The 27,500-nt window shown below is 34.1% G+C and overlaps 1 protein-coding gene across 7 annotated transcripts in view; it reads right to left on the reverse strand.

Moving 5' to 3' along the window:
• LOC135212107 (serine-rich adhesin for platelets-like) overlaps positions 1-27,500 on the reverse strand; it is a 640,572-nt gene that overhangs the window by 229,384 nt on the left and 383,688 nt on the right. For 6 of the 7 annotated variants that reach the window (XM_064245502.1, XM_064245501.1, XM_064245492.1 and 3 more), the window contains exons 2-3: positions 3,211-3,255; positions 2,992-3,093 (exon numbers count right to left, since the gene is read on the reverse strand). In XM_064245502.1, coding sequence (XP_064101572.1) covers positions 2,992-3,093; positions 3,211-3,255 — 147 coding nt within the window. The remainder of the gene's footprint in view (positions 1-2,991; positions 3,094-3,210; positions 3,256-27,500) is intronic. The other variant, XM_064245493.1, reaches the window with a different exon arrangement.

Here is a 27,500-nt window from a genome sequence, read left to right on the forward strand (position 1 = left end):
ACAAGCTCACAATTTCGTGTTTCTTTTGACCGCAAACATATGATTTTCTCTCTTCTCCTCTTCTTCTCTTTCTTCTCTTCTCCTCTCTTCAAGTTCGGAAATATACGATTATAAATATAAAAAGTACAATCGTGCATCAGTTTTACTCTCTCTCTCTCTCTCTCTCTCTCTCTCTCTCTCTCTCTCTCTCTCTTCTCTCTATCCAAAATCGGAAATATAAAATATAAATATAATCGTATACACGATGCACTGTGCTTCTCTCTCTTCTCTCTTCTCTCTCTCTCTCTCTCTCTCTCTCTCTCTCTCCAAAATCGGAAATATAAAATATAAATATAATCGTATACACGCTGTAGTTACATTCTCTCTCTCTCTCTCTCTCTCTCTCTCTCTCTCTCTCTCTCTCTCTCTCTCTCTCTCTCTCGCGTGCTCCTAAAATGAAAATGGGTCTGTGGACTCACAGTTATACCTTTTTTCTAATCCATTTCTCATTTATTTTCTTTCTTTCTTTGTTACTCACTGTTTTTAAGACAGACAAGAGGGACAACATAACGGTCTTGAGAGAGAGAGAGAGAGAGAGAGGAGAGAGAGAGAGAGAGAGAGAGAGAAATGCGATGTTAGAAACCAGCGGAAAGGCACCAACGTCGAACAGCCTAATTTTCCAAACAAGAAAATGATCCCCACTGCCCACAGGATAAAAGGGCTACAGTGTTTTGAGCCGTGACCGGGTTGTAGCCTCTCTTAACAGATACTTGGCATTATCTGCACCTGAAAAAAGCCTCACGTACTTCAAAATCCGAGGCTACAAAGACTAAGAGATGAGGGTTGGGATTGAAATTCGACAACACTGGGCCTCACATTCAGTGCACCAACGCCTGACTCCAACCGATGTTTGATTAAAACCGAAAATAACAAAACATAAATAAAGTCTGACTCTTGAGGAGAATTGGCAGCTTTGTAGGGTGAAATGTTTGTCCCACAAATTAAATGCAACTGTTGCTTAATTTTACGCTAATTCAAGTCTTGCGTCCCCTTTGCGCCATAGTAAAAGTAGAACACCCTCAAAGTAACACCTGTTCAAAGTTACAATGTAATTTATGTACTTAACAATGTTTCAGCAACATAAAAGTAGAAATGCCACATCTTGATAAAAACTACTTCTAACCCGCCATGTAAACGAAAACATTCACTTCTGCATAATAGGACTGCGGATATTACAATTTGAAGCACAAGATATTCATTAAAATCCAATCACATATTAACACCATTCAACAGAAAGCATATCGCCACAACACAATGAAATTTATAAATCTGAGAATGTGAGAACAACAGATTAGGAAAAACGTCTCATCAACATCACACAGTTAATCATATGTTTTTGGCCACTGTCCAGATGCTAAGACCCATCACCACCTATCACATACCCTATGATCTTAGGTCAAATGAAACCAATTACAAAAGGTCTTCTGGACACAACCAATTAGGAGACTGATGTTCTAACGATGTTTCATCTTTTATGACTTGAGGAAAACGGAAGCTTTTGGGGACAGGACTTGTATTTCAACTCATTTTTCGACGACCTCCGAAATCATCCCACGGCTGGTAATAAATTCACAAGTGTTATGTTATGAGGGGGAGTAAAGGATATCTATCTACAAGGGTATGTGGGTGTTGGAAGGCCAACGAGCGATTTCCGCATCATATATATAAATTTAGCCTTCATGTGTCATGAATGGTAACAATATCTGTTTTATACAGTACACATATTTACCGAGTACGTATCTATTATGTACAAACATATATGCAGTCTAAATAAAATAGACGCATGTAAGAACGTACAAACGCAAACTACAACACAAATAAACGTGAGAGGATGTTGAATGAATAAAAAAGTTAAATCTGCCATTTCTAGACATAAAAACTCAGAGCAGTTTTTCAAACATGCCATAAAAAATAAAGTGATACCCAAAACGTCTCCTACTCAACAAGAGCAATAAGTATTCGTGTTTGTTTGTTAGAGAGAGAGAGAGAGAGAGAGAGAGAGAGAGAGAGAGAGAGAGAGAGAGAGAGAGAGAGAGAGAGAGAGAGAGAGACCTGCAGTTGGCAAACACAACCACATATGTTTCAGGAAGAGTAAAAATTACCCGTCACTCTCTATCAGTTAATACTGAATCGCTTCATGAAACAATAAATATTAAGAGTAAAAAAATGTACAAAGAAAAAACCTGCCGCAATAAAATTTAATGGTTAAAAGTTCCCTTCCTCCATTTTTCATCTTTCACTTTCTCCCTCCTTCTGACGACCATATCCTGAGGATACCTGTTACCCGGTCAATGAACCTCAGTTGTTAAGTGCCTCTGTTACAATACGAAGAAAAAGAAAAGAGGAACAGAAACAAACAAGAATGACGTACAACACGACAGTTATTTTGTTACAATAATAATAATAAGAAAAAGAAAAGATGAACAGAATAATAAAAGTAATAATAATACCCACAACAACAAAAATGTTATGTTACAATATAATAATAAGAAAAGAGGAATGGAATAATAATAATAATAATAATAATAATAAAATAATAAATAATATAATAATAAGAAAATAGGAATGGAACAACAACAACAACAACAATAATAATAATAATAATTAATAATAATAATAATAATAATAATAATAATAATAATACCTACATACAAAAACAGAAAAAACGACCAACAGTGAGGTAAACACCGTCAGCAACATAAATTACAGAGAACAGTGCATTGAAAAATAAATAAAAAAATAACGAAAATAATAATGAGACCTACAACAAAGATATTAATGAGTAATTAAGAAGAACAGTGAGGAAAACATCATCAGCGACAACAATTCACGAAGAATAGTGAAGTGAAATACAATTGAAAAGAGGAATAAGAAAACAAAGAAGAGCCAAGAACGCAGCAATAATTTACAAAGAATAACAAACTCGAGCCCATTACTACTACTACTACTTACACAGTGACTCCAGCTGGTGGATCCCACACGCACTGACCAGTGGTGAGGTTGGCGTACATAATATTTCGCGAGCTCGGCTCGATGATCTCGACCCATTCTAGCCTGTGAATGAACAAGATAACCTGTTAATATAAGACAACAAATGTATACCAACTGATGACGCTATGAAACATTCTATAAAGTATATACATACGAAAGCAGTGAATAAGGTTGGCGTACATTATATTTCGCGAGCTTGGCTCCAGGATCTCGACCCATTCTAGCCTGTGAATGAAGAAAGAAAAGCCATTAAAATAAGACAATAAAATATACAAAACTGATTAATATATGAAACATTCTATAAATTTTACACACGAGAGTATGGATTAATACGAGTAGTAGGACACATTTCCTTCAAATAGGAATTATTATTTTTTATGTTTTTAAAAGGTTTCATAAACTGGAGGTTTCCGTGTTTGGAAAGGAAAAAAACTGACCAAGAAAAAAACACTCACAGACTGAGAGAGAGAGAGAGAGAGAGAGAGAGAGAGAGAGAGAGAGAGAGAGAGAGAGAGAGAGAGAGAGAGAGAGTGTGTTATGTTTTTAAAAACTTTAATAGACTGATAAATGGATGATTTTCACATTTAGAAATGAAACTGTAGTATACAAAAGACTTATTTGAGAGAGAGAGAGAGAGAGAGAGAGAGAGAGAGAGAGAGCTTATGTTTTCAAAAGATTTAATAAATTGGAGGATTTCCATATTTGGAGAAAAAATGAAGTGTACAGAAACTCACTTAAGAGAGAGAGAGAGAGAGAGAGAGAGAGAGAGAGAGAGGGAGGGAGAAGAGGAGAGAGAGAGAGAGAGAGAGAGAGAAAGTTTTTAAAAAGGTTAACAAACTGGAGGCTTCCTAAGTTTGGAAAGAAAAATTAATGTACACAAATAAAAACACGAGAGAGAGAGAGAGAGAGAGAGAGAGAGAGAGAGAGAGAGAGAGAGAGAGAGAGAGAGAATGTGTTCCGTCCGTATTTAAAAAGTTTAATAAACTGGACGCTTTCCATGTTTGAAAAGGAGAGCTAAAATATACAAAAAAACATACACGCTGAAATTTTTTAAACACGAATGCAGCTCCCATTACAAGACATGTTATCGTTAAATTAAATTAGGAAAGGAATCTCACCAACGCAATAAACACAAACATAACCGAGCGAAAGTTGAACACAAACACAGCTGGTAGCACCTGCTAATGTAGGCAATGAGCATAGCCAATTAATGAGCGGCAGCAATAAAACTTTGCAAACTGCTTTCCACCCTCATGCTGGATGGAGTCTTGAAAGTGAAGCTGTTGACTGACATAAAAGCCAATCTCTGCCACTTGTGACAAATGCCAGCAAGTCTATCAAAAGATCAATTACCATTAAGACTGAGGCTCAACTTTTCCTTCGTTGACTGTCAGTTGAATTTGAGATGAAATACACACGTGAGCACGCACACATTGACATAAACTCTCGAGCGCGACACGCAAAAAACGCATGTTATATATATATATATATATATATATATATATATATATATATATATATATATATATAATTACCAACTTTACTCGTGACGCTATACTTCCATATATTTTGTCATTATACACAAGTATGTATATATATATATATAATATATATATATATATATTATATATATATATATATATATATATGTATATATATATATATATACACATATGCATACATATGTATATACAAAGTATGTTTATATATATATATATATATATATATATATATATATATATATATATATATAAACATACACATAACCAATCATCACAAACAAATTACAGGGGAAGAGAAAGAATAAGAGAAGAAAAAAAGTGGGCGCTAATAAAGAAACCGCTACATCAGCTCCCACCATTAAGAACTTCATGGTCAGGGCTACTACTCAATTCCGAAGTGTTTAGTCAGCAATATGTGATATCGAAAAGTTGTTGTTGGTCCCTTTTGTTGACGATGTTGAGGATCTTTCTCAAACTGTCGTTAACTTTTTCTTCCAAACACACACACGCACATTATATATATATATATATTATATATATATATATATATCATATATATATTATATATAGATATATATAATACACACATAAAACTATCATTTCTATGTATGACACGCGATAATTATTAAAATATATATATATATATATATATATATATATATATATATATATATATTATACATATATATATATACATACATAAAACTATCACTTTCTATGTATGACACGCGATAATTATAATATATATATATATATATATATATATATATATATATATATATATATATATATATTATATCGTCATACTATAATGTTCGCAAATAAATTAACGTTTTAGGGGATTCAATAAAAGTATTACTAAATTGTACTACATTACATTACATGGAAATTAACAGCAACGTCGATAACAGTTTAAAGGGACGGCTCAAAATGTCCTTTCTCTTCACCTCTTGAGTATCCTTGTGTTGACCTCTAACTCAATCGGGACTTGGACGGAGCAGGGAATGGTGTAGCCGGTGGAGTATGAGGCTGAACTCCAGTAAAACACTACTGAATAATTAGCAGACCTCGTACAGATTTCCCCACTCCATCCTCCCCTTCAGGTGGATGGCACTTTGCTGATTGAGTTTGAAGTTTCAAATATTATAGGAGTAACTCACATATAAATTTTAAGAAACATTTAATGAAGGTTTCAGTAAATGCCACACAAAATTTAAGTATACTGTTCGTAAGGCCTCATATATTTATAACAGCGATAAAATCAATGCAACCTGTTTTAGGTCATTTGTGCTTCCTTTATTAGAATAGTTCTCCGGTGTGGGTGTCTGCTTCTGCCAGAGATCTATCTCTTTCACAGAGGTTCGTGGTGTTAGGTAGTTCCCATTTCCTAATATTAGTAGTTGTGACTTGATCATCGACGGATGGTTTCTCGTTTGTCACTTTTTCATAAGGTGTACTTTAACAGAGATCTTTCACATTCACAATGGATCCCTGATCCCTTTACCTCCCGAGAGCAACGAGATTCGCTGAACAGCAGCACCAATATGCAGTAAATGTGCCTCACTGTGGAGCTTCTCAGTTCCAGAGGTCCTTCATTCCTCACACTGTTGGACTATGGAACAGCCTCCAAGAGGATGTCGAGCAGTTGGAACTTCAGAAGTTCAAGCAGAGACGTAATGCATTACTATCCTATTACTATTTTCTTTAACTTTTAATATATATTTATCTGTTTGTTAACTTGATTTTTTTTAATATGTATGTCCCTTTACCTCGTCTGACTTCTTCCTAATGAACACCATATTCTTTGGAAGCTCGAATTCCAAGTCAACGGCTCCTGTGGGATTGTTCCATACAAATAGGTGTTATTGAATAATAATAATAATAATAATAATAATAATAATAATAATAATAATAATAATAATAATAATAAAAGGCAGCTGGTGAATCACCTATGCAAAATAATTCTTTAATCTTCAAACTTTTCAGATTTTTTCCCCTATAATCGACCCAGGTTAGAAAACACTTACCAAGTGTTATCTCTTGATCTTGCGCTCTTACTTCTTAGTTTATCAGATATGCTCGTATTCTATTTCTTGGCCTATTGTCAAAACTCCCTTCGTGTCTACTCTGCACTAAACCTGTTTTAATCTGAAGCTTTCTTCCTTCAACTACCAACCATCTTGCTGCCCAGACGACTCCAGACTTCTCATAAAAGTGAGCAGCTGTAAGCGAACGGTCATCACATGGTCGGAAACGTGACTTGCACTTGCCCCGTAGGGGGGTAGCGCCGTCAGTACATGATCTCTGGTGGTACACACTAAGGGTCTATTCAGCGTTCCAAGGTAGAACCTTCTTCATTCTTTTACTGCACCTCCGTTCATATTCTCTTTCTTCCAACTTACTTTCCATCCACTCCTAACCGTATTTCCTTAGTGCAACTGCGAGGTTTTCCTCCTGTTACACCTTTCAAACCTTTTTAATGTCAAATTTCCTTTCAGCACTAAAAGACCTCCTAGGTCCCAACGCTTGGCCTGTGGCCTAAATTCTATATTCTGTCTGTCTGTAAGTTGCACTTGGACCTTAAGGGCCATAATTCATTCTATTATGCTTGCTGTTGTACAATTAGACACGTTATTTAATTCCGCTCTATACTAGTCTTACCGGCACCGATTCAACGATGAACTCCTACTGTATGAAATAGGCATAGTATCAGATGCTTTATAGACCTACACTGAAGGCCCATCAGCAGTATGTTAAACGCCTGACACTCAGCCATTCTCCTCTATCTTGACCATACACACACGATTTCAGTACATCTGCCCAGCAGTTCCCAGGTCCTCTCTATCATCTTGGCTATCTTTTAAACTGAAGTCATTCGTATGACACACGACTTCCCACAGCCAAAGCTACCTCTCTATCATATATTCCTTTATAAAGAATAATAACAGGATCCCTGTTCCACGTACTGTCAGTCAACCGACCTCTCTCCTTATTTCCGAAGCGCCATCCAGAACGCTCAGACCGGTTAAACTGGTACTGCTCATTTTCATTGCGTCATTGTCGTGCTTTTTGTGTGTTGCTCATTCGCATAACCTTTCTTCTACAGAATGTCACGATACGTATAATAATATGTTTCATGTTTTATTTTTCGTTTACGTTTTAACGTTCACTTGACTATTGGTCGCAAAAGAATTTACAAACATATTCAAAGTCAACAATAGCAACAGAACATACAAAAAATCCCTCAAGAGAATAAAAACATACGGAACTAATACAAGTTAAAAGTCATTCCATATTATGTAGACGAAACAAATAATGAAAAAGACAAAAGGAGCACATGCAATAATGTACTTGTAAACAATAAACAAAAATTATAAAAGGGCAGGAAATTATATATGGTCCCATTCTCTATTGTTGTGTGGCTTAGTTCACATATAAAATAAATATCAATAAACATATTGTACGAACTGAACATGTTGACGAAAGTATTATAAGTGCGCGAGCGCACACATATACATATATATACATATATATAGTATATATTACGCGCACACAGTATTTACATATATATCTATGTAAATAAATTCTTCTGTTAAAACAGGATATGTCTAAAGTATAAAAGGCCCATTAAAACAGTCTAGTTTAAAGCTAAGGACTTTAACTTGAGATATATATATATATATATATAATATATATATATATAATATATATATATATATATATATATATATATATACACACACACACACGTATATATATATATATATATATATATATATACGTATTATATATGTGTGTGTATATACAAATAAATACACAATATATATACATATTGTAACATGGCACCTCACTCCCTATCACATGTGAATTCTGAGTCATGGCAACCATTACGAGCACAGTCAACACAACGAGTCCCTACCACATGTGAATCTCCGAGTCATGGCAACCATTACGAGCACAGTCATACACAAGTCTTAAAAAAAAAAAAAAAAAAAAAAAAAGAGGAGGCACATCAACAGATTACACTTAAAAGCACAAGAATGCGATACAAAGCAGGTGATAGACCCCACAGTCGACCGACAGAAATAAATAATACCCAGACAAGGCCACTTCTTGGAAATGCATTTCTCATTATGTGGCAACCCCCTTTACCTTTGATATATGACGTCATCATACAAAAACAAATGGCTGTCTCTGGTATTTTCGTACTGGTTTAATACTAAAGGGACTGGGGAATAAAGTGGACTATTAGCTTTTTTCGTTGCATTAAAAATAATTAGCGAGTTTTATTGTAATTATATAGACGAATACAATCTACTATGAGTATTCTCTCTCTCTCTCTCTCTCTCTCTCTCTCTCTCTCTCTCTCTCTCTCTCTCTCTCTCTCTGAAATGCACTGAAGATAAAAGTAAAATCCTTTCGACTGAAAAAGCCTTAAGTCTTTCAATTTCATCCCTTATAAGATTTATTCTTAATTGTAATTTTAAGATATAAATTCACATTTAAATTATGTTTTAATGATTGCAGTATCCCTAATGCTATTCAAAGCTGTCTCCAAAAGTATTGAAGATAAAAGAAAAATCCTTTCGGCAGATAAATCCTTGCATCTTTAAATTTTATCCCATATGTGATTTATTCTTAAAATATCATAGATTCACATTTAAAAGATGTTTTAATTATTGCATTATAATTTTCGCCACAGGCCGGCCCTAGCGCTATTCAAATTTTAATCTCTCTAAAAGTATTGAAGATAATAGAAAAAATCTTTCGACAGATAAAACCTTACATCTTTTAATCTCATCCCATATGATTATTTAAGACTATTTGAAATGCAGTTAACGATAATAATTATGTAGCAGAGAGAACTAGTTAACCCTTTGATGGTTTAACTTGAAGCTACGGGAGTTTTCGCCTTTAGGGCGTCCTACTATTGAGTGTATATATAAATGTGTGTGTGTGTGTGTATAGATACTTATATGTATGTATATAGCTTCTGAAAGCTTGATCATACTATCGATAATTGAGGTTTAAGTAAGGTATCCAAAAGGCCTCTGAACAGTTTCGGAATTTAATTCTTCGTTCCAGGGGGCAGGGTACTAAAGAAGATTTAAAATTAGGAGCAATCATTTATTCTTAAGGAGCAATAATAACAGTCCTAAGCGGAAAAAAAACTTATGACAAGAAATATAACAGAGACACGAAGTGCCATGCTAAAATATATAAGGCCTTGAAAACTGACCTTCTGAACTTTAGTTTACTAGAAGACCGATACATTCTCATTCGAAAACGCTCCCACCATAAAATTTATAACAAAATCATTCGTGTCGATGGAACACAATAAACGTGACTCCATTTTTTTTAATGAAGTCCTGTGAGTTCGATATTCCTGAGAGTAGTTATGTACAAAAATACAAAACTGTGTGCGGATGTAAGTCAGCCATGTACTATATCTTCCCGCACGGGTATCTTTCCATTTTTATCGTAAGGTATTTGCTGGTGGCGACCCGTCCATGTACTGACTATCATCTTACTTTACAGATATATATATATATATATATATATATATATATATATATATATACACACACACAATGCTCTCTTAACTTCTCCATTTATTCACACTTTGGGATCATCTGCCGCTACTCTGCTTAGGTCCAGATGAAGAAAGAAATGAAGATATTCCAATGCCCGGGCAAGATTCGAACTCGCACCCAGGATAACATAAACTGACCCTGGTATCATAATGTCTTCATATCTCTCTTCATCTGGATCTAGGCTAAGCAGTGACAAGCTTTTCAACAGTGGAGATATCGACAAGTTAAGAAGGAATTGTGGTATTCTCTAGACATTGGTGTTACCATGATTACTTACGTGTCTGGTAAAAAGTGACCAGTAGATTTTAACAATATATATACTATATATATATATATAGATATATATATATATATATATATATATATATATATATATATATATATATATTATCATATATATATATATTAATAGATATAGGATATAATATATATATATATATAATATTATTATATATATATTATATATATATATATATATATATATATATATATAAATCAGTGGGTAATAAATAAGGTCTTGAAAAAATAAGTAGGTTTGCCAATCTTGATATGATTTCACATATATTACATATATATGTATACCTATAAACATACACACACACACACACACACACTCACACACACACTCACACGTACCAACCCAAAAAAGAAGAGCAAAAGAACTAACGGAGGAGCTAACAAACTTCTGTTCTGCCGGAAAGGTTAAAGAAAACCTTGTCAAATGTAATCGAAAAACAAAAGAAGAGGGACTCCCGGAGGAAAATAAAAACAAAATAAGAGATTAAGAAAAAAACTTGAGCGCTCTGCAATATTGCGCAATTAAACAGCAGCACTTTTCAAACATTCCCGTAATGGGGTGCTGGCTGCCATTACGAGGAGGCGCCCTGGGCGAGCCACCCATTTATTTACCTTACCTCTCTCCCTCCTTCTCCAACACCCCCCTTCTCTCCCTCCCCACCATCCCCTCCTCCATCCCTCGTCAGGTCAAAGGTCACGGAAAGTCAATCGGGACTTCCATTCAAGGAGACAGGTCATCGGTGCAAGAATGATTCGGAGAGAGAGAGAGAGAGAGAGAGAGAGAGAGAGAGAGAGAGAGAGAGAGAGGAAAGCTTTCAAGGAGGGTGCAAATAGAGAGAGAGAGAGAGAGAGAGAGAGAGAGAGAGAGAGAGAGAGAGAGAGAGAGAGAGCTTCCAAGTAAAATAAACAATCCTAGTGGTGCGTACATCAGAGTACAAATCAAATTAAGAGAATCTCAAGCATTCAAAAGTCTGCAAGTTAATCGTGGGAGTTTAGCCCCAGTATACAATAAGAATAAAACGATAAAAATTAATAAACATAAAAAAATCAACAAAATTGTACACTTCATAATATTGAAAGACATGTAACGAGTACAGGAGCAATGAACAACCCAAGAAAATTGATATGTGAAGATGAGGTAAGAGCTCTTCATTTCTGTCACCTCTCCCTGAATAGATCAGGTTCTGTGAGAAGGATAAATAGAAATGCTGGTATATGCTTCTCTCCTTGAATATATACTTTCCTCTTTAACTGAGAGAGGTCAAAGTTCTACTGAAACTCCGATGGATAATGAACGATGATGCTACTGATGATACATATGCCATTATCATAAACATAATAATAGTTATAAGAATAATAATAATAATAATTATTATTATTATTATTAAATGCAAGGGCATTTCTATGATTGGTAAGCAAAATAATGGAAATTATTGAGTATAATATACGAAAATGGAAATTATTGAGTATAATATACGAACTCTAGGCATACATAAACTTTTCTACACCCAATTATCATCATAACACGCACAAATAAATAAATAAATAAATGGATATATACATATATTATAGATAAACACTTCTAAATATAAATATATATATATATATATATATAAATATATATATATATAAATATATATTATATATATATGTGTGTGTGTGTGTGAGTGTGTATGTGCGCGCGCGCGCGTAAGAAGAGATCACCAACAGATGCTGCAGTACAGCGATGCTATCGTAATTGAGTGGCTGACCTAGCTTTGTAAGGTAAATCAGAATGCTAGAAGGGTTCTGAAGGAATGGTTGAGAAGGAATTAATGATTCATTGTATAAATTAAAGGTGGCAGAGGCGACTGCAGAAATGGTAGATGGCTCACAGTGAGCTTACAAAAGAAAGAAAGAGGATGTAAGATCGAGATGTGAGAAGTTTATGAGCAAAGTGAGAAAGGTGTTTGTGGTATACATGAGCTTAGAGAAGGTGTATGAAATATATTCAATGAGGCGACAATGGCGAGCTAGTGTAAACAAGAGAGCGAATGTCAATTTCTGATGGAAGTGTCAAGTGTCAGATTATGTCGACAGGAGACTAAGCTGGTGTGAAATAACAATCGTCTGATGAATAGATGCGTGATGGTTCCGTGGTCGCTTATCTCATTTTTAAGGGTCGAGTGATGCGACAAGTCAGAAGGATGAAAACAGAAACACATTTCATGCAAATCTAGCTATGAAAATCATTTAGGAGTTTTAGGAGTGATGCAGGATAAGATTTAATATCCAAGCAGAGCAAAAGTGCGCCCTACTGAGAAGACATTAAACATGACTGCTCTCGTATTGGGTTATCTATCGAAAAAAGAAAAAAAAACACTATGAGTCTTCAATGTGAAAAAGTGTTCTTTGACATAAATAACCGAAAGGACTCTCTCTCTCTCTCTCTCTCTCTCTCTCTCTCTCTCTCTCTCTCTCTCTCTCTCTCCGAAAAAATAGAAAAATAATCACTTACCTCATATAGAGGTAAATAAGGGTTTGAATAAATAAGAACCGAATTACCATAATCAAACCTTTAAAAATGATTGGGGGTGAGATTTGCATTGAAGAAAGTTTAATGTGAAAAAAAGGTACGTAATTTTCCCTCATCGGTAAGAAATGTCAAAGTCAATGCATACAAAAGTGTCAAACAGGTTCTATCTCGTCGATCAGCGCATACGTTAATTACTCGTAAATTAAGGAAATAAACTCGTTACGATGGACATAACAGACCCATCAAGCAAAAAAAAAAAAAAAAAAAAAAAAAAAAAAAAAAAAAAAAAAAAAAAAAAAAACACCAACAACAAATATCTGTGAAATGAATTTTCATTATTATTATGATCCGTAATGGGACTTCGTTCTCACGACACACACGCAAAGACCACGAACCTACACGGAGACCCTCTGCCATAAAAGATCACCCCCTGCATTTAAAAATAAAACTTAAAATCGATAAAGACCGCGAGCGGGCGAGTACTGGTGGCAGCGCGGAATATTCGAAACTCATTCGGGATCAAGGAAACTATCTAAAGGTGAAGTCGAGACTAATCTTATGGCCACATCCTCGACTCAGACCCGAAAACATTATCGCTCAAGCAATTTCGCTAAGTGCATCTCCGCTCCTTTATGCATACAGGCATGAACTATACTAACACGTTCCCGAACGAAATAGCTCCCAGAGAGAGAGAGAGAGAGAGAGAGAGAGAGAGAGTTCCCAATTCAATTAATCTCTGCTAAAAAACAATTTATTCAATGCGAGATTCGTAACCATGAGATTCTAATTACTGGAGGGAAGAATAGCTAATGACCAAAATAAAGTTCAACAGACTAAGATAGAGGAAGTAGGTAACTTATACCATTCCATAACACCATAACAACTCGTGCATAATATATATATATATATATATATATATATATATATATATATATATATATATATATATATATATTATGTATGTAGTATGTCTGTATGTATGTATACTCTGCGGTATTATACTGTTCATTTTGTGCGAAAATAAATAAACAAAAAATTGCATGTAACTCTGACGACTCACAAAAAGATTTCTTTTTTCATTTCCAAGAACTTTTTTTTCTCCATCGAGACAACAGGATAAAAAATACAGAAAAAAGGTAGTATTTAGTTGCGAACACTTTTCACCGTCTGTATCGTGGAAACTTACAGTTAAAACTGGTTTGAAATACAGAGTTCAACAGCTGTATGAGCCTTCAATTGAAAAAATATTCTCCTTTGTTATTAACTGGTACACATTAAGATCCAAGATGATAATAATACGAAAAATTAAGTCATGACCTCATAATTAATACAAGAACTATTCTATCTATCTATATTATACACACACATATACATACACACACATACATACATACATACATACATACATGCATAAATACATACATACATATATAATTATATATATATATGAAATATATAAATAGGATAATATAATATAATATATATATATATATATATTATATATATATATACGTATATATATATATATATATACTATATAATATATATATATGTATATATATATATACTATAATACATACATACACCTAATATATATATATATATATATATCTATATATATACATATATATAAATGTACTCTATACATATATATAAATGTATATATATAATATATTATATACATAAATTCATAAATATTTCATTTATGTATATGATATACATATATATATGTATGTGTATGTATGTATAATTGTGAGGTCGTGTCCTAATTTTTAGTATTATTATCAAGGATCATTATAATTACTAGTCGATAACAAAGGAGGCCCTTTTTCAACAGAAGGCGCACACAGCTGTTGAACTCAGTCTATTGCTAATTACACGACAGAGTGAAAGGTTCGTAACTAAACACTGCACTTTTCTGTATTGTATTCTATGCCTTAATGGATAAAAGTTCTTGGAAATAAAAAAGAAAAAATCTCTTCGTTAGTCGTCATAGTTACTGCAACTTGTCTTATATTTATTTCCGCACTAAATGTGTGTAACTATATATATATATATATATATATATATATATATATATATATATATATATATATATATCTATATATATATATATATATATATATATATATATATATATATATATATATATATATATATATATATATATATGTTTCTGAAACCAATGTTCAAACATCAAGGTCACTTTTTCTATCATTGAAACTCAGTAGTCCAGGCAAACGTTTGCTTCCCAGAAGGATGGAAATAAAAATAGCCAATTAAAACTTCCGCGAAAAGAAGACTCAACTGATACAGATTACATGAAATAGCTGCTTATTGTACCCTTCTGACGTGGCAATTTGACGTCATTCAGAGATGAAAATAAAACGTATTAAGAGTGTAGTTTAATTCTCTCTCTCTCTTAATATTCATACATACATACAATCATATATATATATATATTATATAGTATATATAATACACATACACACACACACACACACATATATATATATATCCATCCATCTATATATATATATATATATATATATATATATATATTTATATATATATATATCTATATTATATATAACAATTAAAGGCAGCATCATTGAAGAAACAAGACAATAAAATTTACTTTACAACACCGAAATACCTATATGGTATTATTAATAACAAAACAGACACTGTCAAACCATTTGAAACCAGCCACATTTTCTATTTATGTGTTATCATAGATTAATATACAAAACAAAAATATAGCTATAAATAAGACCATTCGACTCACTCAGTAAGTATGTGTAAGCTAAGAATGGAACTGATCTATTGAGAATTGTTGATAACATTTCACGGAGTTGCTTAGAGACATCATTATAGACGAGATACCGATAAAGTATGATGGAATAATTAAGGAAATTATTACAAATCATATCATGGAAGCGAAATACAGAAGTTTTTTTGTCTCATATATATATATATATATATATATATATATATATATATATATATATATATATATATATATATATATATATATATATATATACACACACACGCACTCTGGTTTAAAGCTAAGGACTACATTTCGGTGAACTCACTTCCACCCTTATCAAGCAGTGAATGACAGAAGGAGTTTTATTAGCAAGTTAAAGTGGGAGATATTCCCTTAGGTGATGCCTGGGGTAACCGCTAAGCCACCATTGGTTCTGTTAATTGTCTTAATCCACTTCATTGTTGCCTTAAGGAAAATATTGTCTATCTGGTCAGAGTCCCAGGTTCCTTTGGAAAGGTTGATCCTATTAACTTGTTATTTTATCGGTGAAGATTCTGCCATCTGACATTTGTATCAACAGCTGCTCTTGTATAAAATTTGGGACGAGTTCCAATGCATAGTATGGTTAGTGTTATTTATACGATGGAAAATTGCCAAACTATGTTGTCCACATCTAACTGATTGTTTATGTTGAGTTAATCTTTACGAGAGAGATTTTCCAGTGAAACCATAGTATGACTTATAACAATCCCTACAGAGGATCTCATAAATTTTGGCGATGCTAAGTACTTTTGTCTTATTACCGAGACATGGTCCCAGCAACTAAAACCATACCTTTAAAAGCAAGGGCCAATATAAATGGTGGGTACAAGTCATAAGGGACCACAGAAAGGTCAGGAGGTCACAGAACAGTCTACAGGTTGTTTTAATCTCGTCAGACCAGTAAAGAATTGAACATTAGGTTAGACCAGTAAAGAATTGAACACCAGACTAAAACAACACAAGTACTCAGTAAGACAGTAAGAAGAGGTCAGACAAATAATGCTTTATTTTTACAGTTAAGTGATAAATCCCAAAGCCAAATATTGTCACGTTGTAACAAAACTATTTCAAGGAACTAGTTAGAATCTGTTTCGATTCAGTTAACCTGGGTGAATAATTGTAATCTAAGTCAAGGATTATTTCTTTTGACCCAGTCATAAAACATATGTGCCAGAAGGAATTGAAAGATATTATAAAGAGGATTACCAATAAGTAGATTTGGATTTTACTCTGTTGACCGTTCTGTAACCTGCCGACGTTTTTGTATTCCCTTATGACTTGTACCCACCATTTATATTGGCTGTTGCTTCTGTATATCTTTAGTTGCTGTGACCATGTCTTGGTAATAAGACGAAAGTACTTAGCATCTCCAGTGGTTATTCAGCAATGGGACCAGCGGCTTTAGGTGACTTCCGAACCACGTCGAGAGTGAACTTCCATCACCAGAAATACACAATCTCTGACCCCTCAATGATTTGGACTCGCGGCCACCGAGGTGGCAGGCAAAGACCAAACCGACCACGCCACTGAGGCGCTCAATTTTCCTTCATGGCTGCAACTTTGTTCATATAATCATTACGCTTTAAATTTTTCGTGATTTAAAATCAAGCATACATATATATAATATATACACGTGTGTGCGCACGTGTGTTTGTGTATAGATATATAAAAATATACTTACATATACTAATCTCATATATATATATATATATATATATATATATATATATATATATATCTATATATATATATATATATATTCACACTGACGCATACGCATTTATATGTGTGCGTGTGTGAGTGTATGTGTATTCATAATTTCCAGATGTTTTAAACAAAGATAGGCAGATGAATAAACCTTGAAAAACGCTTATTTCCAAAAGAATTCACAGAGCATGTCAATATCCATTATTTATATATAAATAATTACTATAATGATATCTTTATTTATATATAAATAATTACTATAATGATATCTAAGTAAAATAATTATTCCCCAAGATAATGAATTATTAAATATTTTGAATGAAACTGAGTCCTGATTTTACAATAAACATTGCCAATGATTTTTTAATTCTAATACTGAACAGTTTCCTGCATTAAATATGCCTTTTGGAATTATTTTTTCTCAGTATTAAACAATCTTTTTAATATAGTCGAAATCAATTTGTAATCAGAATAATGTTTAAATGATGGCGCATCCTATGAAATTAATACTAGTATGGGTAGCATAGGTTTAGCCTAAACTACAAAGCTTCTTTCTCTTGTTATAACCAAACGACGAGACATGTCGTCAGATAAAAACAAATTTAGCTCAGATTTGTTACAGAAGTAGCGGCCTTACATTGAACTGAATTCCATACTCTGTGGAAAATTGTGTTACAGTAATATTTAGCCTCATTAAACTCTGATTCTTTTCTTATTGTTTTATCGAAATTCTAGACTATTTTAAGAAATGTTACAGTCAGATTACGCCAAATTAAACCCTGATTCTTTTCCTGTTGTATTATAAAATTAATAAATGGTAAGTTTTTAGAACTAAGGGACAATTTAACGACAGCAAACGTGAATTTCTATGCAGAGTTTATTACTATTTATTGATTATCAAATTATTTTTTGGTATCAACCATACCACTAATTTTGTAGCACTTTCCTAACTTCCTAATCTGTGACCTTAGGCCAAGTCCCAAAAGCCTCCGGGCCTGAGAGAGACAACATCGTGACGTCATTTTAACAGGAAACATATTTTTTATTTGTAAAAAAAAAAAAAAAAAAAAAAAAAAAAAAAAAAAAAAAAAAAAAAACAAAAAAAAAAAAAAAAAAAAAAAACAAAAAAAAAAAAAAAAAAAAAAAAAAAAAAAAAAAAAAAAAACTCCAGCCATTATCGAACATCAATGTCACATTTTGATTTACATACGTCACTCCAAATTAACTTTTAAGTTCTTTGACATTAACTCCTGTCGGTCAAAGCCTTGGACTGTTTTCACCGATTCATATCTGTGGACGGAACGTTTTAAATGGTGAAGAGGAAGGTTGGTCAGTTGCGTGACATTGAAAATGTTGTAGAGGGAATTAGATTTATATGTACAAATATGCATATATACAAACACATGCGTATACGCGGATACATATACACATGTACATACATAACATACACATATAGCCTATATATGTGTATGTACACATATATATAATTGGTATATCACTTTACCTACTTTCACGACCACTCTACTTTCTCACGCCTACACAGTCCAAAACTCCACTCCTACTGCCCTCTGGAAAGCCAGCATCCTGTTCCCACCCTCGACTATGACAAGTATATTAATTCCTTTCTCTGTTCATTTATAGTCACTTCCGTCGTACCTACGACCTGTCTATAAGGCAATACAATGCCACCTACAGATTCATTTATTTTTATCTGCGTCCCTCAGGATCGATAGGCGAATATCTTCATATGACATCATTCATACGGGGAAAAGCTGAAAGGGAAAGAGGTATTCATGTGTGTATTCACACACACACACACACACACACACACACACACACACACACACACACACACACACACACATATATATATATATATATATTTATATACGTATAGATATATATATATATATATATATATATATATATATATATATAATATATATAATATAATGATATATATAGAGAGAGAGAGAGAGAGAGAGAAAGTATATGTGGGTCTAGTACGTATATGGACAAAACACAAACAAACACACACACACACATAATATATATATATACATATATATATATATATATATATATATATATATATATATATATAGATATATAATATATATATATATATATAGAGAGAGAGAGAGAGAGAGAGAGAGAGAGAGAGAGAGAGAGAGAATCGCCCAGGTACACAATCGTTTCTCTCCGATTATAAGTTTCCAGTTATTTATTTTTTTCTTTTTTCTGGAGCTTACAAGTCCAAGAAGTTGCTTAAAAATTGCCTTATAACATTACGTATATATTTGTTTTCACATTCCACAATATTTTCTAATTCAGGCTTCACGGACTATTTATTCTCTATTCTTTTTAAGTTTTTTTTTCATTTGGAAATTATAAAGTTTTTCACGCAACAACGGAGACAAAGAGAGCAATTTGGTCTCCATTCGTACTTGCAGAGAGAGAGAGAGAGAGAGAGAGAGAGAGAGAGAGAGAGAGAGAGAGAGAGAGATGGGTAATTATGTTTCCAACAGGCAATGAATTAACGAGAGAGAGAGAGAGAGAGAGAGAGATTAGAATGTCTCAAAGACTTATTAGCCGATCCGAGAGAGAGAGAAAAAAAGATGTTTCCAATAAGCACTGAATTAACGACGAGAGAGAGAGAGAGAGAGAGAGAGAGAGACAAATTTCAACAGGCATTGAATTAACGCTGTGAGAGAGAACTGATATAATTCTTTTCAACTTTAAAGTCAAAACCGATGCAAAGGAAAGAATGAGAACGATGAAGAGAGAAAAACAACATTGACTGAGAACTTCTGACATGAATGAATCCCCTGAATGAATAAAGAATGAAGAACCAACACTGGATCAAAGACTCCTTTCCTACAGCTCAGGATTCAATTTTTGTCATGTCTCTCATTAATGTGGTAATTATATATTTTTATTATGGGTCTGATTTAATTTAGAGATCATAATTACCTTGTTTCCACGGGAACTTCACGGTCCCATGATTGAAAAAATAAATAAATAAATAAATAAATGATATCATGAAACATTTTCTCAATAACAGTTATAAAACGTCTAGATCTTCATTATACCCACATTTCGATGTTATTACCAAACGTTTGGATAATATACAAAACCACCAGAACGTATTTTACTCAGTACATTATTAAGTACCTTACCATAGTTATTGCTCAATATTAATTAATATTTGTAACTGGGTCCAACGAGTCTCCAGGTTAATTTCTATGGTTTGCCAACCCCTCTGTTAACAAATCATACTCCATATTGATTAACAAATTGCCAGGCCATGATAATGAAAGGTTCGTGCTTGCTGACATGTGGTTATGCTTCAATAAAGAAAGCAATGCCAGTTCTGACAATAACCAGGAAAATTTTTTTGGAAAACTTGATCAAATTTCTATTCATTAGTACCAGTCTCAATATTTCTTAAATCTTATCAAATGTCCATTCATGGGTACCTGTATCAATTTTTATCTCTAAGACTTGAAAAAGGGTCCATTCACAGGTGCCTATACTAATTGTTTTTTAATTTTATCAAATATTCATTCATACGTACCTTTATCAAGTGTTATTCATAAAATTTTAACGATTCTTCTTTCATAGGAATCTATCAATATCTTTATTTCTAAATATATCAGATGTCCATTCACAAGTGGCTGTGTCAATTTTAATTTTTTATTAATTTTATCAAATATCAATTCATAAGTTTCTGTCTCAACTTCTATTGTCAAAACTAGTAAATGTTCACTCATACCTACTTGCATCAATTTTCACTTGCAAAACTTTGTCAACAGTAAATTTACAAATTCAATTTTTAAAACTAGCTAATGTCCCTTCTTAAGTACCAGTCACTAATCTCAGTTCTCAAAACTTTTACAACAGAGAAAAGCCCGTTCCTTCCTGTTCACTTTAAAAGAAATGCAGTTTCAACGTTGCCTTTTCGGGGGATGAGACAAACAAAGCCAGGCGCGTATTTGGTAAGAGTTGTTTCGCTCCAACTCTACCTCCGTAATTAACACGAATGTAAACGAAATCGCCCTTCCCTATTTCTCTTTCTAATGTTCTATTAACTAAACTGGTTTCTGGTCTCTGTGCCCTTCGCCTTCCTTTGCTTTACTTTCGTAATACTAATAAAAGTCTTGCTAAATCACGAATATTGGGGTGTCTCTTCGCAACAGGCTCACAAACATGAGATGTAGGAGAGATCTTTATGAAAGTTGAACATACAGACTAAAAACTGTCACCAAGACTGAAAATAACCCACAGGGCCAGTAATGGTCAAATACTTGCTTCACAGCACACAAAACCAACATAGTGTTGCGTCAATCAAAGCACATACACCTTATGGTCCGGAACTCCCAATCATGGTTCACTTGTCCGATTGTCCTCAAAATAGAAAAATATGACAACCTGAATTGACAGTGAATAAGACCTGTAGCAATGGCGATTATAAATATGCTTGCACAAATCGTTGCTCGGCCTCCTAAATGACAACATATTCCACGTGATACTCATCTACATATTTCACAGGAATTCGCTCCTACCGGACGCTTGTAACTGAGGATAAAGGCTGTTCTGAAAATTGCTCATTTTTCCTAAAGCGGAGGTTTCAAATGCTGACGCTCAACCACGTGTAGGGACGAAGAGTGACCTTTATGTCACCCCTGCAGGATTATGAAGAAGAATAAAATTTCTCGCTTTAACTTTAGACAATTGGGCAACATCATATCTCGCTATGGTCATTGGTATACAGTATAAATGAAGTTAAATGACAGTGTATCGCTGGTCCCATGGTTTACTGTTCGGATATGACTTGTGGATAACAGTTTGAGTCCTGATGTGAAAACTGAATTACTTTCTATGTGGAACTAAGTTTTCATATTGGAGAACTCATCTTCAAAATAAAGGGGAAGAAGTAAATAAGAGTAACAGGAGGCAAAATTAAAAATATTTGCATATACTTCTGGCAAACGTAACCAATAGATTGCAAACAATAAGGCACGAGTGCTACATGTGAGAAAAAGTCGATGAGTAACACATACCATACAAAATGTTTAAAATAAAAAATAAAAACTGACCTCAATCATTCCATTACCTTTCTTCAAACGAAATCAAGATTTCGGCGCCTTGAATAGAAGAAGGGAAAGCGGCGACGCTTCCGTGAGAAGCAACAACTAGCACGGGCTGTATTTCTTCCGAACTATGCAGAGGTAACAAGTGGCTAAGAAGATGCAAATCAATAGAGTGAGGAGTGAGGGGGAGGAGGAGGAGGTAAATTCCCTCCCCTTACCTTTCCCCTCACCCCTCTGACAACATAAGTGGCGGGACCCCGCCCAAAATCATGAGTTGGCACCACCCACCACCAATACTAGACGCCGCCTGGTGCGACGTCCCACTGGAATAAATATGAATACAGTTTTCCGTTAGAAATGGGACTTCTCGAAAACCGGACGTCATTGACGTATATTTTCACTGTTCTTTCCAACCCACTCTTTCAAGAAATATAAAAAAAGATAATAAACTAATTATAAGCAAGGCTGTGATGTAGAATATCAGCTCTACTTGGCTTAATTTTTCTAGGTTCAAGATACTCGCTCCATCAATCAATCGTATGGCACGTCACACTAATCTCATACATAAAAAATGAAACTTTCTTTTTGTCGAAAGGAAAGGTGTGTATAGCCCACACTCTAAACAAGCGAGCAGAGCTAAGTTCAATCCCCAACCGGACGAGGAAATGAACGGCACGAGCGCGATTCCTTTAAAAAAGAAAGCAGCAAATTACGTATACCTGGTTATTATGCGATCGGTGCGGTTTAGAGCTGTGAGGAGAGAGGTGACAACAAAAAGAATAAATAAAAGTCACAGATACACCGTGAAAATCTATGCGTTCCAGTCATAACTGGAAACCAAAGGACTCCATGGTCCTCCTTAACTCACGGGGGTTATGGCCCCATGTATCAGATTTGCTCTATTTCCAGACAAACACACACACACACACACACCGAAAATCAGCAATGGACTCGCCTATATAATTAAACTCGCTCTGAAATCGCTCGAGCGTGACGCGAACTTTTCGAATTATCAGGCTTTCCGTATTCCACATTTGTTTGTTCTGTGCAACCCCCGCCAACCCAGCCCGCCCCCCACCGCCCCTTTTTTTTTCTAAAAGCAGCCTGTTCACCTCAGGGCATTTTGTCAGTTTCTTTCCGGTCTATTGAGACTGAGCAGACAGAGCATTCCGAGTACCTTCATCAGAACCAACGTAAGTATCTTGCTGAGCTCCAGTGACCACCTTCAGATAATTCACTTTCCTTTGGTGCCTATGCTATTACTTATATAGCAGATTCATGAGGCTTTGTTTCCTCACTGCGTATTCAGCAACATATAGTCTTGTCTGTATACTAGGTGCGATTTCATCGTTTCCTTCTAAAATCATTCCTGCTGCAGATGCCACCATAACCCAGTCCTCTTCGTCTCTGAGGTTTCTTTAATACTTATTGCATTTCAGAAAGTGTGGATTCATTCACCAGTAAATTCAAATGATCTCCCCCTCATTTCTTATTCGTGACCTCACAAAAATATTCCACCTAGCACTGGTTTCTCTCTTTCGCTGATATTATTGACCCATCCTTCCTTTCTAGTAAGTATTTTCCTCTTTATCAATTCACTCACTGAGTGACGATTCATTATTAATTATGTATGCAGCCCTAACGCCATAATGAGGCTTCCTGACTACATAATCGGTTAAGATGATCATTCTCTGTTATTTCTTTCTGATCTTTACTATCTAGACTCAAGTACTTTGCAAGTTCCACTTTGCGTTCTTCGTCTGCTGCAAGAAATGTGTCTACATCTAATTTCTGCTTTTGTCTCTTGTTTACTGGTATCCCAGGTCTAATTCCCTATCTTGTTACCCAACCTCATTAAAAGAGCTTTTTCCTACAGACTGGTATATACATTGTTGTTCATATTCAAGAGCTTTCCTGCATTAAAGCTATGTACTACGTCACCTTCTCTTTTGGGTGTTTTAAATTTCAGCTCAAATCTGGCAATGACAAACAGTGAACACTGCTAACATCTGCTCCTGATATTCGTAAGCAGTCTTGTTCTCTCTCGGCTAATGGCTGTGTGCCCGGTTTGGTTTCGATGACTGTCCCATTATACTGATGGATGTCCTTCAGTTGAAAAACAGAACCTCCAATTACAAAGACTACTATGCTCAATACAAAACCTAATTAATTGCAACCGATTTTTTTCAGGCAGTCTCTCCCAGTCCTCCATTGCCCATTATTCCTATATTTCTTCGTTGTTACAACCGATTTTTCCATTCATATCACCAACACTAATTTTCATATCACCAGCATCAATTTTCGTATCACAAACAGCAATTTTCATATCACCAACATCAATTTTCGTATCCCAATAGCAATTTTCATATAGCCAACACAAATTTTCATACCACCAACATCGATTTTCGTATCACCAACAGCAATTTTCATATCCCCAACATATTTTCTTACTCCTTTTTAGTAATTTATCTATAACATTCTGCAGTTCTATATATAAAATACGTCCATTATCAATCTTCAAAGTTCGTTTATTAGTGGGTAGCAATCGACAACACACTTAATGAAGTGTTCTGATTGAAATCTTGGAAGCACTAATTTCCTATTCACAGCTCTGCAGTCAGCCAATGGCTTTTTAGTGTCAATTACACGCAAGTACACTTGTCCCACTCTTGTCCTCTCTTTTCAAACTTTCCCCGCGGCTTCAGCTCACACACACACACACATACACAACACACCACACAAACACACAAACACACATCACATACAATACAATGCCATGCATAATGTGAATATATAATAATATATATATAATATATATTATTATATGTATTGTATTATATTGTATGTTATACACACACACACATATATAAGTATACTATAACATATGAGAGAGAGAGAGAGAGAGAGAGAGAGAGAGAGAGAGAGAGAAATTCGCCCCTGATTAAATTACCAGGCTCATTTCCTGAGTTATGAATATTATGGGCTTCACCCAAGCTCCTCCCAGGGCCGCCATTCACGAGGCACAAATGACTTTAGTTGATCTGAATGGAAAATCAAAGCCACGTGCGTGGCCGACCATCTGTGTGCCAATGTCTGGGTGACAGAAAGAAGAAAGGATGACATACAGGACCTTAATTACACCAAACACCCGTATGTATGTATGAATGAATGTATACATATACATTCATACATATATATACATATAAAGTAATATAAATATATGTATATATGTATATATACGTACATACAAACATACATACATACATACATACGGGTGTTAGGTATAATTAAGGGTCCTTTATATCATTCTTTCTATATATACATCTATATATATATATATATATATATATATTATATATATATATATATATATATATATATATAATTTATATATATATATATATATATGTATATATATATATTATATTATAAAAGGTTAAGTACAATATATCTTCCCTTATGTAGTGAGCATCTCCTGCAATTCCTGGTTCCGATTCTAAGTAACTTTTTGCATTAAATTAGTGGACACATGCCATTCTCACACACCAAAGCGTCTACTAACGTCCACAGATGCTGAAAGGGATTTAACAGAGCAGCCACAGAGAATCTACATAATTAAAATAATCATGTAGAAAAGATACAATGCGAAGAAAAAAGAAAACACATTATGCTACACCTTTCAAATGATAAGACACTACCTATGCAGATATAAATTGACAATTATTTTCATTTATGTAACCTTAAATATATCGTTGTACCAATACAAAAGTGCTAACTTGTATCTCACTTGTCGTAGGAAGGATAAATGTCTTGAATTTTTTGTAACGCTTAAAAGAGGGCTATTTTGTATTTTACTGTCATGTCAGGTGATTTTAATATTGTGATCACTTTTATATACACTGCCAGTCCCACTTTTGTGTGATAACGTGCTACGTAACTTAAACTGCAAAAGATCACGTTACTCTACGCCATCGCTCGTCTCATCTTCCTAAGAAGACTTACCTTGATGTGAAAACTTATCCTACTAATTTACTATTAAAACTTACCTTACCATGTTACCATGGAAACTTATTTTACTATGAAAACTGATCTTACTATGATATATGAACGTCAGATGCACTGTAAACAAGCAAAAACACATAATGCGCTTAGGCATTATGTATGAAGACCGTGCATATCCAACGTGCGCATACACTTTGCATTTAGCCGTGTATGCGTCGTGCGTTCGTGCATACACCTGCGTATTGTATTACGCAGGCGACTTGGCTGCACCTCGTTCCGTGATGGGAAGTTGTTAAGATGAGGCTTTGTTGCGGAGCAAATAATATCATATGTTGCGAACTTTAGTTGGGGGGAATTTAGCCATTGAAGGGGAACAAAGACACCGTTGCGTACAGGGGGAATAGGACCTTCTGCTGTTACAGTTACTAATTTAATTATGCCTTCGCCCATGCTACGCTTACAATAATAATAATAATAATAATAATAATAATAATAATAATAATAATAATAAATAATAATAATAATAATAATAATAATAATAATAATAATAATAATAATAATAATAATAATAACCGTGAGGAAATCCACAATGATGTCAGCGCAAATATGTATCCATACTATATATTTACACTGACATCATTGAGAATTTTCTTATCATTTTCATGACTCAAAATAATAATAATCATCATCATCATCATCATAATCATCATATCATAGGAACACTAGGCACGATCCAAGATCCCTGAAAAGGAATCTAGAAAAACTAGAGGCTGAAGTAGCTCCAGGACTCATTCAGAGAGTGTGATCCTAGAAACGGCGCACATAGTAAGAAAGTGATGAACTCCTAAGGAGGCAGGATGCAACCGGAACCCCACACTATAAATACCACCCGGTCGAATTGAAGGACTGTGATAGAGGAAGAAAAAAAAAAAAAAATAATAATGA

Source organism: Macrobrachium nipponense, chromosome 40, assembly GCF_015104395.2.
Source record: "Macrobrachium nipponense isolate FS-2020 chromosome 40, ASM1510439v2, whole genome shotgun sequence".
NCBI lineage: Eukaryota > Metazoa > Arthropoda > Malacostraca > Decapoda > Palaemonidae > Macrobrachium > Macrobrachium nipponense.